General features: G+C 38.7%; 1 protein-coding gene across 6 annotated transcripts in view; it reads right to left on the bottom strand.

Annotated features, from left to right (window-relative positions):
* Positions 1-21,012, bottom strand: part of CTNNA2 (catenin alpha 2) — a 1,116,872-nt gene that overhangs the window by 270,697 nt on the left and 825,163 nt on the right. For all 6 annotated transcript variants that reach the window (XM_023251808.2, XM_023251809.2, XM_023251810.2 and 3 more), the window contains one exon: positions 2,814-2,894. In XM_023251808.2, the coding sequence (XP_023107576.1) occupies positions 2,814-2,894 (81 nt within the window). The remainder of the gene's footprint in view (positions 1-2,813; positions 2,895-21,012) is intronic.

Below are 21,012 nucleotides of genomic sequence, written 5' to 3'. Positions count from 1 at the left end.
CTTAAGCAGAAATCCTTTTTATTCAATTACTCTTGATTTTTTTCAAGTATCTACAAGTTTAAGTCTACTGTTTTTTTTTTTAATTAGGGAAATTCAAAATAATGATCATGATCGACTTTATTTCTTTGTAATTTGGCGAGCAGAACTTTGTAAGACTCCAAGGTCACCAATCTTAGACCTATGAGGAAGAGACAGTAAACTGAAAGGGTGGAAACTTAATGAAAGTCACTCGAAATATTTTTCTTTGCTTTCAACTTGTTTTTCCCATTGTGATTTGATTGCCCTAATTATTATATAAAGGATTTCATGTGTACAAGGAAGTGGGTATGGATAATTGAGGGTTCCCATTTAAAATCTCTTCTAACAAGACTTGTCACTAATGGAAATAACAGAGAGTGTTTCAGCCACAGGGAGACATGCATTTGAACCACTAGCATTCACCAGTCACACTAGCTAGCTGCTGTCAGGCACTCAGATAAAACCTTGTTAATCCAATTAATTAGATATCCAAATCTAAGATAAAGGTCTACCTGAGACATGCTAATCAGAGTAGTTGCACGTTCATTTGCATAAGTGCTAGGTGGCTTCTGCTTTTGTACCACTACAGGTGTACATGGAGAAACAGAAGAGATGGAAAGAAAGTCAAAAATAACCCAACATATGGATAGGGATAGAACTGACAGATGGGAACCACCTTAGATCTAGAAAGGCAAATTGGGAAAGGGAAAGATGTTTGAACCAAATTCAGGGGTTTGGTGTGAAACTATGCCATAACTTTTGGATCTTAATATCCTGAAACAATTTTCTTTACCCTTATTCATCTCAATCTTTGGAAAGGTGAACAGAAAAACAATTCTTTTGCACACAGAATGATTTCAAAGGATGACATACTCCTTCTACTGCCATCCTAAAAGAAGCTCTCCAAGAAACTTGTCACCAAAACATTTCAAGTTCTCCCATAAATTCCACCTTCAAATTTCACTACTACCCTCAGTTAAAACCAGTAAATCCTTTTCTGAGAATATTAACACCAGGGTAAAAATTGCTTTACCCACTCCTTCCTAATAAGACAAAAAAAGTTTCTGATAGGTCCATGAGCTCAGAGAGCTGAGGGTGCTCGCTCCTGAATGTAAAAGAATGGTCTACTAAAACCAAGAGACTGAGGAGGTGAGAAGACTCAGTTCATATATTTTGCCTGATTGACAATCAAAGGCAGGCCCTAGATGAGATATGCTCCTAATGCTTCAAAATCTGTTACTATCCAGCATTAGGACATCTGGCATAGGAAATAAATGCAGATTTCCTCTGGACTCATTCAATCTCATGCAGCTTATAGATAGCTTACAGATCTATTCTGACTCCCTACTTTTATATATAAGAAAAGACAACCAAGAGATGGCAAATCCATACTCACACAGCTAGTTCAGTGGCAGAGCTAGAAGTAAAACTCTGGGCTTTGGACACCTGATTCAGTGTTTTCCATTAACTCCAGTCCCAATTCCTACTACCCATATCATTTCATATCATATGGGGGATTTGTATGGAGAAATGGTCTAAGAGGGCAAAGAGACAAATCTGGCCAATATCCATTTGGTATAAGACAATGTTTTATTCTCTCTCATTTTAAGGTAAAATAAGGAAATGCTTCCCCACAAGGACTTGTTAGTTGGACAGACTAGAGTCTTCATATTCGAGAACTAATTGTGATTTTTCTGGAGAACATTAGCTCAAGCATGTTTATCCCTACAGGTGATAACCTGAAGAGAGCGAAGAAGCTCCCCAATAGTAATTAGAAGGGGTTTCTTTCTCCCATTCAAACCACTTCCAACATGTTCCTTGGTCATTTTTGCTTAGGCACCTGGCTAATGTTTTCTGTACTTGACATATAATAGCAGGGACTGCTAGATGCAGCCAGGCCGGTCTAGCTGTTCCAGATGCAGAAAGTAAGAGTGTTGTTGCCTCAGGGAACTGGTTGGTTCTAGCTGAGGAACACAGTCAACACTAAATGAATGAGATGGATAGATGCAAAAGCTACCAGCAGGACACAGGATGCCTCTCAGGCAGAAATCAAATAGGGATTTCATTGTAACTTGATGGATGGTTTAAGTCTTCTAGAGAAAGAACACTACCAAAGAAACTGGGGCTCACCATGGAAACAAAATAAGGGTTACAAGACCATAGGGTTACTAGTGTTGCTATAGCACTTACAAGATGAAATGGGGCCCTGACCAGAGATTTTTTTCACACCCAAAAATAGACCCATCGGACTAATGATACCATTAGCCATTCAAATCATCCAACTAGCTTTCCTTGCTTTGGTTCCCTGCTTCTGAACCATCTGATAAGCAAACATTCCCCTGGTGATTTGTGTCACCAAATGGAATACACAGGGTCAGAGATCTTAATTAGCCCATCAGATTAAGAGTTGTGTTTTTCATTAACCATTAGCATTCTGCTTTGGAGTTGTGATATCTAAGAACCAGCAGAAATGAGAACCTGGCTCTTTGCATATCTGGATCTGGAAAACTGAAAAACAGATGTAGAAGATAGTGAATTCATCAAGTCTCTACCTGGGAAGACTGTTTCTGGGCAGTGAGCATGCTGTCTCTTCAGAGGGTGTTTTCACCACACCTCCTGAGGCTGTCACATCTGTCCGTTCAGCAGACACTCCCTTGTTCATGAAATGTTTTTGTGTATGTGTAGATGCTATAAAGAATAGCAACCTGAATGCCAGCAGAAAGCGCCCTGAAAAAGGACATTCTTGGAAACCACCACAAAGTACCATGCATTTAAAATAAGAACAAAAACAGTACCTGTCTCCTTAGGTCTCTTGTTTTCTTGGTCATCTTATCAATTGCAATGTTTAGGGGATCTCCTTTTTCTTTTCTTCCGGTCTATTAACAGAAGAGAAATAATCTCTGATTTAGAAAATTCAATGTTAGAGACGTGGAAAATGTTTTTTTTAAAAATTCGGAAACACACAGAAACACACTTGACGGGTAGAATACAAACAAACAAACAAATAAAAAGACAGAGAGATTCTTTTCAACACACAGCTAACATGATTTGTCTCTAAAATTGGTTTTCTCCAAAACAAAAATTTGAATTGTTGAAAAACAATATATTCTGAGGATGGTTTACACATGTCCATATTCAACTTCATGCAAGCATGTTTTCCTCCCTCTCCAGACATTTATGAATTAAGTAAACACAGCAAGGATGTTTGTTTTTGCCTTCAAATACATTTTTTTTTTGCTTCTCTCTCACATAAGCACACTTCTGAATAGGAAATGATTGAGATGATAAAAACTAAATTCAGAAAGAAATTTAAAATAAATTACCAGAATTCAGAGTTTCTAACATACCAACATATATACCAATATATACCAATATACCAATATTTTCTACACCACATTGTAACTTTCGTATCAAAGTCAAAGAGACGTTCTACTAGAAAATAATAGTGTTTGTAATCTCTGTTCTGTCATGCACTGGTATGTTAAATATGATAATAAGGAACCCACAGTTTGAAATCATAAGGAAAACATCTCTTATGACTCCAAGAGGCAGAGGTAAAAGCAAAACAAACAAATGAAAAATCCAAAACCTCTTCTTTTTCACTTGGAAGTTTGGAAGTTTCAGTAATAGTTTCTTTTTTTTAATTTTCCTTTATCTCTTTTTTTTTTTTTTGATGGCTGTAGTAAAACAATTAAACCAAAGAGAATTACCATTATCTTTTTAAAACCACAGCAGCAACAAAATTCCCATGAATGAAAAGCTCTACATAACTTTAAGGATGGCATTATGTACCCTTTAAGAGAAAATTGTTTTCAAAAGCTTTGTCAAGTCTATTACATTATCTAACCTTTAGTCAAATACCCTGAAAATTAATTAATTATTAATTTATTTACTTTTAAAGTTTATTTATTTTGAGAGGGAGGGTTTTGAATGGGGGTAAGGCAGACAGAGAGACAGAGAGAGAAAGAGAGAGAGAGAGAGAGAGAGAGAGAGAGAGAGAGAGAGAGAATGAATCCAATGCAAGCTCTGCACCTGTCAGTGCAGAGCCCAATATGGGGTTCAAACTCACAAATTGTGAGATCATGCCCTGAGCCGAAGTTGGACGCTCAACTGACTGAACCACCCACGCGCCCCCTGCAAATTTATTTATTTATGGTCTTACTGGCGAGTCAGTTCTTGTTCTGTATTCAAGTCTCTGCAGAATCATATAGGTCTCTGTAGTAATTGGTAATACGATGTAATGATAACAAGATAGTGTTTTGAGGATCCAGAGAAATTACCATTCTAGAGATTCCTAGATATACTCTTCCAGCGACAAAATCCTGGATGCATAAAGCTGAAACATACACATCAGATCTACTTAAAAGGAGAATTAAAGCAGCCATTTTTTTTTCTGCAACTTGCTTAATTTTTTTTTTCTGAACAAATGTCTGATGTCTAAATTGATATGGCTTTTATTAAAAAGCCATCACCAGGACACATGTGTGTCTATTTTTAATCATCTAAAATCTTGCAAATCCCCATCTCTTTTCCATTCCCTAAACTCATCATCTGACCCTTGCATATGTATACACTGAAGTTTATAAGTAGAAAGTGCTTAAACTAAAGTGGTAACATTTTACAATGTTCAAATATTAGCATACAAATAGCTCCAAGGAAAGGAAAAGTATTTGAAGAACACTGTGCTGCTTTATCTGTGGAGGGACGCCAGTTACACAGCAAGTGGGACTTTGGTGCCCTGTCTCCATCCATATCCAGCTGAGCCACAGGTGTAGCACCCAGAGCTGCTTATTTTCTCTTTGGCTTTTGCTTTTTTCTTTTTTCGCCATTAAAATACGGGGCAGTTTTGAGACAGTCCAGACCATGACCATTCTGAAAACCACAGATTTCTTATGCCCTTTCCACTTATGAGAGTAATGAAAACTCACTTTGAGAAACTAACAGTTATGAGTTTGGTCTAAAATGTGGCTATGAGAGAAGGAGACTGGATCACTGAAACTTTCAATGTGAAAAACAAAAAGATCAAAAGAGTGTGGAGATAAAGACTGATTACTGAAAATAATACTAAGTGTCAGACACTGGTATCGTTTTATCCTGCCAGTGGCATTCCATTATCATCACTTTACAAAAGAAAAAATAAAACCAGAGCAGGTGTGGGATTAGGGAGAGGGCAATAAGGCACTCCCCTCAGTTTAGGGGGCACCATAGAACTCAGTAATCAAGATATATAATATTTTAACTCAATATTTTCAAAAAATCAAATTAATGCCAAAAAATCCATGTTGAACAAATATCAAAATTTTGAATAAAAGCAGGATCCAACAGGACGAGGTTTAGGTTAAGGTGAGTGAGGTAAGCCATGTAGGTCAGATATCATTTCTTAATTTTATATTTAAGAAAATTGGGGATGGGGATGAAGGAGTGCACTTGCCATGATGAGCACTGGGTAATGTATGGAGGTTTTGAATCACTATATTGTATATCTGAAACTAACATCGCACTGTATGTTAACTAACTGAATTTAAATAAAAACCTTTTTAAAAAGGCAGGGAATGTATTTATACTAAAACCAGAATAAATCATTGTTTACCTAAAGTTCAAATTTAACTGAGTATCTTATATTATTATGTGCTAGACCAGGCAACCTTACCCGCAGGGGTAATAGTGATGTTCAAGATTGTAACTAGGGTTGTTACAGATACATATAGAAAGGCTCCAGTGCCTTATTCTGTGAAAAGAAGGGCAACATGGGATTCTGTGTCCCATTTGGCATCAATAACCTGTAACCGCAAAGCATATTTCATTACATGTGAAGCATCATTTTGGTCACAGTAAGAGACTCACAAAAAGTGGTATCTATGATCCTCATGCTCAAGGAGCTCCTAATTCTGGAGAGTAAAGCAGAACATGAAATTAAGAATACTGACAACTATGCAGAAACTAAAACTCTAACAGGCTAAATTAACTGCTCAAAAGAGGAAGATGTTACATTTGAGAAAGTCAAGAAATCTCACAGAGGAGTGGGGAGATTTAGCTACACTTCAAGACGTGGGTAAGATCTGAATAGGAAAGAGGGTGGTACTTGAAGGGAGGACAGGGTAGCAAAAATAGAGGCATCCAGTCAAGAAACATCAATGTGGGTTCTAGGAGGATAGTGAGTGGAATTGGCCAGTATTTTCTCCATGATGTGAAGTAATAGGTTTGATGAATTGCAGAGACAGGATACTTTTATAAGAACTGCTTTATAGTGTGATTACTGCCAACCATATTTTGATCTGCAAAGTCAAAGGATCTCTGGTGACATTAGCATTCTATGTCACTGTGTTGTCAGGATTCTGTTTGTGTAATATTTGCAATCCTTTGTTTCTCCAGCTTCAAATCTTTGGCTGAAGACAAATAAAATACAGATGACTTGGGTGCCATATTTGTTCTATTTAAAAAGGCTGGGAAATGGCAAAACAAGGCCTAGAACTTTGGAAATTTTGGCCACTGGCTTAAGATGTTAATTCATTGGCCCTTTGTTGGCTATAGTTTCTTTTTTTTTCCTTTTTTTAAATATAATTTGTTGTCAAATTTGTTTCCATACAACATCTAGTGCTCATCCCAACAAGCGCCCTCCTCCATGGCTCTAATTTCTTTAAATAAGGTATGTGTGCAGGAATAATGGTAATGGATCTTAATGCTCAGATTAACATAGCAAATTGGGACTAACAAACAATCACTCCATGCCTCTATTAGGTTGGCATGTGGAAATACTTTTAAATTATCAACTTAAATTGGACAGGAAGCCAATCACCAAGAGGGACAAAAAGAAAAAAAGAAAACAAAAAAAAAGTCTTGCCTCCTAGTGGCAGCCATCCATTAGGCTCTGTGATCTTAGACTAACAATTTGCCCATTTTTTACGTCTGAGTTTTCCCATGAACACAATGGATAGTGTAATATATGTCCTGTCTTTTCACCAGGTTAGCAGGACAATCAATCATGATGTCAATGTGCTGGAAACAATAAAAGGCATTAACAGTATTCAGGGTAATTAGGAAAGTATTTCTGCTGTGAAAAAAATGAGAAAATTGATTTGGAAACTATGTAGAAACTATTTTTGGGTTACCTGGATTTCTGCTTTCTCCACTCAGGCAGATAACGTATGAATGAAAACTTTGCCAAAAAGGAGGATTCCTAAAGGAAAAACTATTTCTCTTTAAGGAAGAAATATTTGGGACACTTCATTTTAAATAGATAACTAATGTGAAATATTTCTAAGAGGTGAAATACGAGGCAGAAACTCCAGATAAATATATTTTCCATAACAGGTTATTGAAAATATTTGTTAAATATCGAAGGATTTGATCATCTTAAACAAATTCTAGTTCCCAGGGAATCAACTAGGAGCCTCACCCAGCTCTTTTTCCCTCACCCTCCAAGCTTATAAGCTAAAAATAGTTTAAGAAACTGAAGTGAAAGGAGACCTATATCCTCATTGTGACATCATCGCCAAATAATAAAACAAAAGTTCATTGTCTTAAGTCACTCATTCAATTACTCCCTGACTTTGCTAAAGAGACAGAAACAAAAAACAGTTGTAAGGACTCTGTGCCAATGGCCATCTAAGTGATCTGGCAACTTCTCTAGACCTTCAACCTATCATTTGTCCAACAAAGGGGCCAGAGACAAGTTACAGAACCAGGAAATATGAGAGTCTGAAAAGCCATCAAGGGGGCACCTAGGTGGCTCAGTCGGTTAAGCGTCTGACTTCTGCTCAGGTCATGATTTTGCAGTCCTTGAGTTCAGAACCTGGAGCCTGCTTTGGATTCTGTCTCCCTCTCTCTCTCTGCCCACCTCCCCACTTATGCTCTGTCCCTCTGTGTCTCTTAAAAATGAATAAATGCTAAAAAATTGCTATTAATAAAAAAAGTCAAGAATATATCCCTCATTACACAGAAGCTCTCAGGGCACTGCAGAAGAGGCTGGGTGGTGGCAGTCAGTTGGGGCTTTCTCATCTCTGAAATGTGGATAATGTTTCCTCTGTGAGAATGCTGTGAACGTTAAGAGAAATAGGATCTGTAAGAGTTAACAGAGTCCCTAACCCAGACTAGGTAACTCAGTCCGTGTTGGTTTCCTCTCCTTCCCCACCCTGTGGCTCCCCTCATATGTGAGAACAGGGTCCAGAGAGATGAACTGATTCTGATCACCTAGCTAGTTAGTGTCTGACCAGAACCTCCGTCTTCCCATTCCAAGGATATTCCATTTTATGTCTAAACTATCTTCCATTTCTAAAATTCGAGGATTCTGTCATTTTCTAGAATTTCATTTGTTTCCATTCTAAGGTTACCAAAAAAAAAAAATTTAAAAATAAAAATTCTCAGTTTGAGTTAAACTTCCTTTGTCATATTTTGTCCACGGATCTTATGTGCCTTTCTCAGAGCCACTCCCCACTTGCCTCCTTTGTCTTCACCTGCAGAGAGTGGATCTACAATAGAGAGAGCCATTTAATAAATACTGTTATTTAAAAAAAGAAGAAGAAGAAGAGGAGGAGGAGAAGGAAGAGGAGAAGGAAGAGGAGGAGGAAGAAGACAGGCACCAGTATTCTCTCACATTGCTCCAGGCGCTTTCCTAGTTGCCATCTGTTGTGCTAGGGAGGTGCATGATTATTAAACTTTATTTGTTTTAGTCTTTGGGCTCTATTTTACAAAACACATTTGGAGTCAATCCATGGCTTGAACTGATGGGAGGAAAAGGAAATGAATTTCCTCATTTGGATTTTTATAGGGGATCCTTTATTCTCCCATTCTCTGGCTCTGAACTCAAGTCCTGTTTGCCAAAGTATCAGATGCTGTCAAGGAGACGTTCATAGTTCCATTTAATCCTACACAGAAAGATTAATAGAAATTTTGACTTTCACAATTAGTCTTCAGGAAAACTCAGTATTTTAGTTCAGTAACTTGCTTATATTATCCTTTGCTTCTTTGGGAAATAAAAGTCCCTCTACTTTAGATAAGGGTTTTCTTCTTTCTTCTCTTTTTTACTATATTAATATCCATCACCATTTCTGAAATAATGAAGATGTGTGCCATATACTTATATGATATACTGAATATTATACAAGTGATACTAACTCCCTAATTTATAAACAAAAAAATTAATTTTTTAAATTTCCAAAATGGAATATTTATTTAAACGCCATTCCTCATCCTACCCTAAACACATAATTCAATACAAATGGTCCCTCACGGAGGGACCTGAGAATATAAATCTATCATCTCAGTGCTTCTCTCAGATCCATGGCTTCTTGTGAGTTTCAGGGCATGATATTAATGTTGGAAATGGTGTGAGAAGCAGATGTTGATCACTCTTTTCCTTTTTCTCAACGGTGCCTGCCAACTTGATTGAATGTATGAGAAATCTTCAAAATATCAGATAGATGTGACTCTAATATATTAAATGTGTGGGGAGATAATCAAATGCCTAGTCTTCAAATTGTTGTTATTTGAAAGAAGTGGGAGTCAAGATCATCACAATGGCAGAAAGTGGTAATGGGCCACGCACTTTATATCCAACATATTTTCCTGTCATTTAAACCTATAATTTAGACAACTGGGGGGAAGAAAAAAATATCTATTGATTCAGCAGTCATCCTATCATATTTGGAGGGTTGCCCATCTACCCTCAAAACCTGCATATAGGAATCATATTCTTATTACAAATAGGACCATTATTTATGGAAGCTTGAACATTTCATAATACCTTTATATTATGTGTAAGTCACAGTCTGAGATTGTAGATCTTTCTAAACATTTCTCTTGGGAAAGAAATAGGTGATATCTCTCTAGAATGGATAAAAGTTTAACAGTGTCCACAAATCAAACCCATGATCAGGACACTTTGACCAAATCACAACTCAGCTTTCCTGGAACCTGGGATGAGTTGAGAGGTAGAGATAAAGGTAGAGAGGAAAACAAAACAAAACAAAACAAAACAAAACAAAACAAAACAAACTGATGACAATGTGTCAGGGGAAAAATGTATCTGACACTTCTCTGAGAACTTGTCAGTGCCCAAGGAAAGGATCATCAACATATATGAATATCAAGATGGCATTATTGGTAAGACCCCCAGACCCTATTTATTGGCCCAACAATATCGATATACACATTGGACATATTTTGCATTATATACCTTCATACTTTCCATTATATACTAACTTGTAAAGTAACACTTCATGTTACTTGTTTTGCTTATTACTCTGTCCTTAGCACCTGTTCCTGGTACATAATAGGCATTCAATACATTTTATTAAGTCAATGAATGAAACATACGGGCTTCCAAATCCAGTTGCACCTAAAGCCAAAGTGTCTGTCAATGGATTTCCTGCTGTCATGAGTGCATCAATTCCCTCATGTTTCTTTATGTTGGGTTTCTCTTGGCTACAACCAAAAAAGTCCCAACTAAAACAGAGACATTAAAATACCAGATCGAAATAATCTGAAGGCAGGGTGGTAGAGGGGGCCCTACAAGGCCCCCAGTGGACACAGCCCAGAGCACTCCCTGAGACCTCACGCCTTTGTTTCACTCACAGAATCTTCCCTAACACTAATTTCTGTCAAAGCTCTAAATCCTAATAAAAGCCAATTAGTCAGTAGTCTTGAGAATTTGTCCATCACAAAGTATCTAAGATTTCTGCTTTCCCTCAAATCTTTCTGCCCATAGAACCCACCTAACCCAGGATAGGTCTGTAGCACCACATTTCCCTCCCTCATAATCCTCAGTATGGCCTGTCAACACCAAGCTTTCACTTCTGAGGGTCAGTCCCTTAGTTCTTATTTAATTCTTACTGGATCCTTGCTTTCTACTAAACTTGGGCCTTTATTTTAAATTTTCAGAGTTGGATCTCCTTCTTGTAATATTCCACTTCTCTAAACAATTTGTTCTTTCTGAGCAAACTTTTTGACTCATGTTAGTACCTAGATGAAAGAGGCCATTCTCTCTTCAACCATTTGTCTAACCAGATTTTACCCATTCATTCTTCAGGAAACAGTTCAAAATCCTCCTCCTCTAGAAAGGGTTTCTAAACTGATCTAGCTCTTAAAGATCTTCCCCTCTTTTGAGCATACCCTTCAACCAGATACTGTGTCAAATAATGCAGACATTAACAATTTACCATTCTGCATTACCTATTAAGTTTTCATGTGGTTGCAGAGTAGAATCTGAGCTTTTTGTGGGTGGTGAATGTCTGAACTTTCTCCTGGAAAACTTAGCATGAAACTCCTAAGAAGTGCCTCAGAAATATTTGTTTATGTATAGAAAAATGGATGCTCCGAGTAGGCACCTGTGGATAGGAAGAAGGTATGCAAGGGATGAATGATTTGGAAAATGTGGGGTCCTAAAAATAAATTTCATCCATTTTACAATTTTCTGATCAAAACCTTAGGGAGTGCTTGGCACCTGTGTAATGTTACACTTCTTTCTCTTTTACTTATTCCATCAACACAGGTGTAGTCCTCAATGATTATCTGCCAGACAACCCTGCACAAAAGACATATTTCATCAAAGCCCCCAGCTCCCCACCTTGGGTTAATTAACCACACATTCCTTCAAAGCCTGTGAGAGACCATGAATTGGGAAAACTGCTAAAAAATGCCATTTTATCTTTACAGTTGAGATGAAAGTAGCCAAGGAGAAGTGCAAATTTCTATTGATTTTATACACACAGAAAAACACATATATACCCATACTAAATAAATCATTTAAATTTCAGTGGAATTTAAACTTCCACTTCAGTTTTAAGTGCATCGTCCCCCCAACCATTCAGTTAAAGTTAAAGCTATCCAACACCTAAAGGATCTCTAGAGTATGGTGTTTTCTACCATCTGAAAAGGAGGTCAATAACCGTGCCCACATTGTTGAGACTTCACAGAAATCAGAAAATGCTCATGAAGAGGGTTACCTTATTTATGGAAAGTCTATCAATGCAGAGCCCTTTTGCCATAATCTACCTGTGCCTCATCTTAACCATGTATCAGGGGCCAGTTCATGTTGCAATTCCTTTATCACACCTTCCTGACCTCTCAGTTCATAGGAGCCCATTGTCCTCTGAGTAACTGTAGCCATCTATATTATTACCTTTATCATCAAAAGGGCCATTTGTTTGGTATTTTATGAACAATTCCCACTTAGGCAACACTTAACATATAGTGTAAATATCTTGCACTGTTAAGTGAATTTCATGTATCACACTCTAAAGGTAAAATACAAATATACAGATGCATCATTATGATACTGTCTTGTTCAGAAACTTGTCATGATATAGTCATGTATCTGTTCCTTCTTCTCAGTGGGATGCACAGGAGCTTAAGGACAGTGTATTAGTCAGCTCAGGCTGCCAAAACAAAATGCCATAGACTGGGTGGTTTAATAAACAGAAATGTATTTCTCATAGTTCTGGAAGCCAGAGTCCAAGACCAACATTCAGAAGGTTTGGTTTCTTGTGAGGGCACTCCTCGTGGCTCACACACATCTGCCTTCTCACTATGTCTCGCATGATAGAGAGTAAGCTGGCTCACTGGTATCTTTATAAGGGTACTAATCTTTTCATGAAGGCCTTACTCTAATACCTCATTTAAATCTAATTACTTCCCCAAGGCCCATTTCCAAATACCATCACACTGGGGTATCCATCAACATATGAATTTTAGAGGTACTTATCAGTCCATAGCAGACAAGAAGTTGTCAGCCAATTACATGTCCTTGGAACTCTGAAAATTCTTACACAGTGTCTTGTGCAGACTAGGTGTTAAGCAAATTAGAAATAGGTATAGATATGTACACACAAATATGTATTGAATATAAATGAAGTAATCAGTAATCTGGTTGTTTGACATGACTACATGACATGGATCTTTGGCAATAAGGCTACTTTTGTGCAGAGTTAGTGTGGAAGGGTAGCTGTATCTTCACCAACAGTAGAGTAATATTGCTGCCAACTCTCTTTGCACACTCATTCTCCTCCTTCCCTGTTCAAAAATCTCACCTAAGCAGGAATAAGATGGAAATCAAAGCCTTCAATCACATGCACAGAATTAAGATACACACACTTGGCACAAGAAACATACAATTAGTAAATGACTTTGACCAAATCCTTCTCTCAGAATAGTGGGAGGTGAAGGTAGGCAAGCTTGAGGACACTAGATACAAAAAGGAAAAGGGGTTTCATGAAATGGTGCTTCTAAGAGATGAGCATAACCCTGACTGGGACAAAGAAGCAGGCCAAAATAGAAAATACCTGGAACCCTTCTCTTGGCCAACCTACTGCAAAGGAAAGGGAAGAAGTTTCCCAGGGAACACTGGGAAGAGGAAACTCATGGTTTGGGAGTGCTGAGTACTTTCTGCATGCCCAGGGGACTCCAAAGAGGTTTCCTTACACGCTTGAGAATGAAGCCTTTTTCCCCTACCCAAATCAAATCTCACTTCTTTGGGTCTTTGCGAAAGCCTGTGAAGACTGCCTCCCCCTGCCCTCTCCAATCTCGCCACCACCAACCTTGGCACACTCTCCTTCCTCTCATGCCCCCTCCAAAAGGCCAGCAGCCACATAGATCTTGGTACCTTTAAGTCTTAGCACTGGGAGGAACTAAAAGAAAATAATATTATCTGGACGGTCAGAATAACTGAAGAAATATTTTATTTATACACTAGCAAGCCCCAATCTAGAGTTGTTAACTTCATTGTTAGTCTTTTGGTGTTATCTTTTATTTTTTATGAGCAGAGCTTGTCAAGCCTTGGGCTTTTTCTCAACTTCCCAAACCCACCCCAAAGCCAGAATGGAGGTCCAGGCTGCTTCTCACATCCAGCAACAACACCCAGGGGGCAACTGCCATGTGACCAAGGGGCAAGCGCAGGTATTTCCTCAGGCCTCTCTTTCCCGAGAACTCTTGGAATTTGCCCCATAATAGAATCATCTCTTGGGACAATGGCTCATGCTTGGAACCGATGAGGAACTTTATGAGGCAAATAGCATTTCTGCAGCATGATGGTTAAAAACTAAACTCAGTAGAAAGCAGGCCGAAACCTCAGAACACATGTCTCACATCGTCCCAAATATTCCTCACTATGTGGCTCCCATAAACACCATCTGCTGTGTTAATTTGTAAAGAATTACAAGGTTCTTAAAATTACACTTTGCTCTCTGTAGCGTACACTGTGTCTATGGGGGGGGGGAGGGGCAGGGAGGGTGAGTTGGGAATGCGTATCACATCTAGCCAGATACTGAGATGTTTTTCCTTCTATGCTAGGATCCTGCTGAAAGTTTGGTAGGTCTGCATGGAATTTTAAGAAATGTATCATATTCGCCCCAGACCAGCTGTAGGAAAAAAAAAATCGAAAATAAAATACATACAAGAAAGCCTTTGCCTAGATTATAATCCTAGCATTTTCTACATTTGCAAGTTGTGTGCACATCTCCCCCTTCACAGGATGCTCATGACAATACAGTCTTTAGCTATAAGTCAAAGAGGGTGAATAGCCAAAATTGAGAGAACTTCTTGGGTGAGACTTAATTCTCCATGGTTGTATCCTGACCTCAGGGCCTCCTCAGAGCCCTCAGGTTGTACGTACCTGAGCGTGCTTATCCCTGTCTACTCACAAAGCCAGAAGAGGAGCATCTTTGTTCCCAAACGCACATCTCTGATAGTGCATGGCTATTTTAACAGGCTACTAAAGTACACTTTAGGTGAATTAAGTTCCTGGAGAAGTTGTTGGTTAAATAATGATAAATGGTGGGGGTGCCTGAGTGACTCAGTTGGTTGAGCGTCCGACTTCAGCTCAAGTCGTGATCTCAAGGTTCTTGAATTCAAACCCCACATCAGGCTCTGTGCTGACAGCTCAGAGCCTGGAGCCTGCTTTGGATTCTGTGTCTCCCTCTCTCTCTGCCCCTCCCCTTCTCATGCTCTGTCTATCTCTCTCTCTCTCTCAAAAATAAACAAACATTAGATTTAGATTTTTTTTTTTAACAAAAAGAATGAGAAATGGTGGCTAGAAATGAGAAGGTAAATAAGAGGGTTTGGGGCCCAGTAATCCTTTAGCTAGAAACTATCGACGTGATGAAGTTGTTACAAACACAAATTCCTAGGTCCCTCTATTCAGTAGCTCTGAAGTAGGCTGGAAATCTTTTTTTTTTTATTAATAAGTATTCAAAAAATTACAGACAAGCTCTATACCAACCTGACTATAATCATTTGATTAATCAAAACCTCTCCAATTGTGTGGTCAGGAATCTGCATTTTCAGATTTTCCACCAAATTCTATTGATTGGCCAATTTTGGGAACTTTGAGTTTTACAACAATTTATTGGTGGTAAACCTGAAATAGGACCAAGGATTACAAATAAGGCAATTTGCTTAATTCTTAATGAATTAGTTACATGACCTCAAAGACATAGGTTTCTGAACCAAAGTAGTTAATTAGGAAAAAAAAAAAAACATACTGCCTGAGAAATCAAAACAACATAGACACAGTCGGCCATGTCGTTTCATTAAACGTCCCCACACAAAGAAAAAGAACACTAAGCCAGTCTCCCTGAATTCCTTTCCTGCCATTATTACATCTACATGTAGACATCAGAATAAGGCTACCTGGATATAATGAACGTAGAAATAAAGGAGGATGTTGACCTTATCAAAACACAGAGAGCTTAAGAAAATTTTCCAACATCATACACAAAGTATAAAATGGGATCCTGATCCAGGCTGATCCTGATTTCAGAGCTTCTGCTGATAAATCCAAGTCTATACTCTGCTAATTTCCCAACATTTTCTGAAAATATACTCCCGATCTCCTCTTCCTGTGGTCACAACCTCTCTGATCCTTCATTAATATACCCAGTCCTCAGAGAAGAGTTTCTCTGAGCACCCCATAATAATCTCCTGCCTGCTAACTTTGCTTCCTTCTTTATCCATCCTGAAGCAACATCTAGAAGCCAGATAAAGCCCTGCCTCTCCCTGACCACACAGCCCATGAGAATTCTCCTTTCTCTCAACCACAACAGCAATTAGTACAGTTCTTTTCTGATGTTTAGCCATAGCTGAATTTGTCTGATTTCAGACAAATCTCTACAGAGCCTTCTTTGGGCAAGGTGGCACTAAGTGGTCTCATCCCCCATCCCTCATAGTTAGACATCTGGCTATAGCTGCCTCCTGACTTCCAAGCTCTGATGAAAAAGACAGGATTCAGACTAAAGGTTCTTGCTTGAATTTTCTCTGTTCACTCAAAGTAAGCTGAACTGAATGAACCACTGTTACTTCCAATTAACTCATCAATCCCATGAAAAACTGGATTCTTAACACTGATTTTAAGAAAATAAATTATTAGAACAGGTTGGTAGTCACCCCAAAATTGTTTGGTGGTGCACCTGTCAATTGCATATATAACACAGTAGAGTAAAATAAAAATGTTGCAATCATATTTTGCATTTCAGTGTATGTGTATATGAATGTGTGTGTGTGTTACAAGTTCATCTGCCATTATCACTTAACTGTATGGGTACCCTCTCCACTTGCAAAGTGTAAGCTCTGTGAGAGGAAGATCATGTCTCCCTGTATCAGGTAAAATGCCCCCCAAAGGAGTTTCTTTTGTACTCAATAAAGCCTTATACAGTTGATCCTTGAACAATGCAGGGGTTAAAGGAATTAACCCCCACACAGTTGAAAATCCACATACAACTTTTGACTCCCCCAAAAACTTAACTACTAATATAGCCTGCTGCTGACTAGAAGCCTCACTGATAACATAAATAGTTAATTCACACATATTTTGTATGTTATATGTTATATACTCTATTCTTACAATAAAGTAAGCTAGAGAAAAGAAAATGTTATCAAGAAAATCACAAGGGGGGCACCTGGGTGGCTCAGTCACTTAAGCGTCTGACTTCGGCCCAGGTCATGATCTCACAGTGTGTGAGTTCAAGCCCTGCATGGGGGCTGTGTCTATGTTGACAGCTCAGAGCCTGGAGCCTGCTTCAGATTCTGTGTCTCCTCTCTCTGTCCTTCACTCATGTTCTGTCTCTCTCTCTCTCTCAACAAATGAATAAACATTAAAAATGTTGTTTAAAAATGGTTAGGGGCGCCTGGGTGGCTCAGTCGGTTGGGCATCCGACTTGGGCTCAGGTCATGATCTCACAGTTTGTGAGTTCGAGCCCTGTGTCGGGCTCTGTGCTGAAGGCTCGGAGCCTGGAGCCTGCCTCGGATTCTGTGTCTCCCCCTCTCTCTGCCCCTCCCCTGCTTATGCTCAGTTTCTATCTCTTGGTAATGAATAAACGTTAAAAAAATAAAAATAAATGGTTATATGGTACATTTAAAAAAAAAGAAAATCAGAAGGAAAATGAAATGCATTCACATTAGTGTACTGTATTTGCAAAAAAAAAAAAAAAAATCCACATATAAGTGCACCTGTACTGTTCAAACTGTGTTGTTCAAAGGTCAACTGTAGTTAGTGACAGGGTAGCGAGAGTCAAAGAATTTTATTGCCAAGCTTTCCAGGGTTGAGTGAACCACACACAACTGAGGAAGATAAATCCCGAAATCTTATTCCTTCCAGAATCTAATACTAACCTGTTCATTAGCATCCTTGGTTATCTAGTTGGCCATGCAGAGCCATGGAAACACATACATAAGCCTGTTCCAAGGGTCATCTTAGTCTCCCTAGTGCTTGTGACATTAACATTTAGGGGAAGGGGAGATGGGTCCTTTGATAAAGAAATCATTCTTACATAAAATTAAAATACAAATGTAATTTCCAGTCCAAACCCCCATCTGCCCTTCCTTCATGCCCTCTCCCATGCCTTCCCTTCTTTCAAAGAGTTTATGAAGTAGATGGAAATAGCATTAAGTTATATCTTGGCTCTGATACCTACTAGTTGTATAACCTCTGGTGATTTGCCTAAACTCACCAGGTCTCAGTCTTTATCTGTAATGGTGAAAATAATGCCTAACCCAAGAATGTGATGAGATAATGCATGCAAAATGTCTGTCTCTGAGCTTAGCATGGAAATGGTATCCAATAATCCAAGATTTTTTTTTCCTCTCTTAATAGCAAACTTACACAAAACACAGTGCTCAGCATCTGAACCATGAAAATATGCAAGATGGATGGATTCAATGTCTACGGAGAATATAGTGATTTATAGGCTGGATGTGGGTTTACCACAACTTGCCATTTGAGAATCTTTTAACATCTGAGCCGCATTTAACATTCATGAAATTTTCACGATTTTAAAGTCCATATGACACAATTCAAGTACAAGGCAAATAAAAAAGGAGAATGAGACACGGGCCCTGAAATTTCACTAAAAACACAGTGAAGAATATAAAATTGAATAGCTGTTGTTTCTTATGCTAGTGAGAGATGGGGAGCAAATGTTGGGGCCTGATTCTCCCTTTTCAATTCTATGTATGGGTAATAAATCAGCAGTGAACACACTTCACGGATGGTTTTAAGCACACTGAACATCCATACCTAAATGTCAGTAAAGGGAGATTCCCCGAGCAGCACAAGTGGACTCTACTTCAGTCACCGTCTTTGGCACATCAGGGAAGGGATGGCCTTGCTGAAATGAGGAAGCCATATTCAGCAGGACTCCATGTCTGCTTTATGGTGGGGAGTCAGTAAGAGGAGCTGCTAACTACTTACACAAACCTCAGTAAGTGGCAGGTGCCAGAATTGGGTCTGAGCATTAAGAACATACCTTTTTTTCAAGTATGGTTTACACTATTATGTGAAGTCTAGAGAACTACCATTACAGATGGTTTTAATTTGTTTATAAGGACTATATGAGTTCCCTGCTAAAAATACTAGTAACACTGAGAAAGAACATAAGTAGATAATTTGCTTACTTTTTTTTTTTCCATCAGTTTCTCCCATTAGACTGTAAACTTCATGGGATTAGTAACTTCATTTGTTTAATTTACCTGTGTGTGTGTTTCACTAAATCCAGTCCCCGGCACATAGGTTCTCATTGAAGCAGTAACATAAAATAGCTGTCATTTTGGAAAATAGAAAGTTAATCTCTAAACAGAGCAGGAAAGTAGGAGGAGAGAAACTTCTGTGTGAGGGCTGGGTGAAGGAAGGCTAGAATTGAAAATAAATTCTGGTTCTTCAGGAAAGCTGTTGATCAAGGAATTTAGGATTTAGAAATTAGACATACCCAAAACAGTAAACAAAACATTAAAGGGAATAACAACAACAATAACAACAACAACAAAATACTAAGGGGAATAAAAAACAAGTAATTGTAGGGATATGAGGACGACAAAAGAAGATGGAAGAAGAGGAAGAGAAGAAGAAGAAAACTAACATACTTATGGACAGTAAAGCAAAGGATGGCTGAGACCGTACCGTGAACCTTGGTAACTCCAGTGTTTTGGTGAATCCAAAGTACTACCAAAGTAGGAACTACCAAAAACAAACAAACAAACAAAACAAAATAAAAAACAAAACAAAAGAAAAGAAAAAAGTAGGAACTACCAAGAGAACAGAATAATAGGCCAGGGATCCAGTTACTATTTCTGACACAGAAGACACTAAAAGATAATAAAAAAAGAAGTCAGAAACCGGGAACCAGAAAGGATGCTCAAGTCTGGAGTGAAATCAGCAGTAAGTCTGACTTGAAGAGGAATCATCACGTTATGGGTGTTAAGTTCTTTCATTCCCTGTGCAGAAGCCAGGCTGGCTCCAAGCTCAAATTGCCCAGGCAATCTGCCCTCTCTCCCCAATCTACATGTGAACAAGAACAAGGCCAGGTTTACCATCACCCAGTTATGCACCTTCCTTTCCCCCTTCTCTTCTTCCCTCTCCAAACACCTCCACAAAAAGCCTCATCCCCTGCAAGAGCCCTCCCCACTGAGCCTCTTCTCCAGGACTATCCAACCCTATCATTGTCTTCTTCCCCTTGTAATTAATCAGGCTGCTAAGTGGAAAATATACAAACAGAAGAACTCCCCAACCAATCTATATTAAATATAGTCTAAGTATCCCAATTTTTGGTTCCAAACCCAGTCTCTCCAGGGGTAGGACTGTCAAGCACTGGGGCAGACTTCCATCTGCCCTGGTCTGGGCCAGTGCAGAATTTGTATGCTGTAAATCACACTGGTTAGGTTGACTTCTGTCTCTATGTGCCCTATGTGCTTTATGTGGTCAGCTACCACATTCTACTTCAAACAACAGATTACTCTGGCAAAGAATAAGTATTTATTGAGCACCTACTTGATATTGAGTGCTGTAGAGGTATGATATGGGCTGAATTGTGTCTCCCCAAGATTCAAGAGTTGACCACTCCCAATACCTCAGAATGCGACTGTATTTGGAGGTAGGGTTATCAAGCAGATAGTTAAGGTTAATGAGGTCATGAGGGTGGCCCCTAATACCATACGATTTTTCTCTTTAAAGTAGAGGAGATTCGGAGGGACGGGGGTAAAAAAAAAAAAAAAGTAGAGGAGATTAAACAGAAAAAAAAAAAAAAACACAGGAAAATACCATGGGGGTAGAAGATGATCAGCTACAAGGCACAGAGAGAGGCCTCAGAACAAATCTACCCTGCAGAAACCTTGATCGCAGGCATCTAATTTCCAGCACCGTGAGAAAATAAATTTCCATTGTTACAAATCCCAGTCTGTGGTACTCTGTTATGGTAGCCCTAACAAACTAGTGCAATGGTGTGATAGGAAACACTAGAGTAATGATTTGTTGAGGTTTTGACTTCCTATTAAAATACATTTCCAAGGGGCACCTGGGTGGCTCAGTAGGTTAAGCAATCGACTTCAGTTCAAGTCATGATCTCAGTTTGTGTGTTCAAGCCCCGCATCAGGCATGGAGCCTGGAGCCAGCTTCAGTGTCTACGTCTCCCTTTCTGTCTGTCTGTCTGTCTGTCTCTCTCTCTCTGCCCCTCCTCCTCTCTCTGTCTCTCTCAAAAATAAACATTAAGGAAAATTAAAATAATTAATTAATTAATT

Source organism: Felis catus, chromosome A3 (genome assembly GCF_018350175.1).
Source record: "Felis catus isolate Fca126 chromosome A3, F.catus_Fca126_mat1.0, whole genome shotgun sequence".
Lineage (NCBI taxonomy): Eukaryota > Metazoa > Chordata > Mammalia > Carnivora > Felidae > Felis > Felis catus.
The sequence above is the reverse complement of the archived record's forward strand: the minus strand, read 5'-3'. Positions and strand labels throughout refer to the sequence as shown.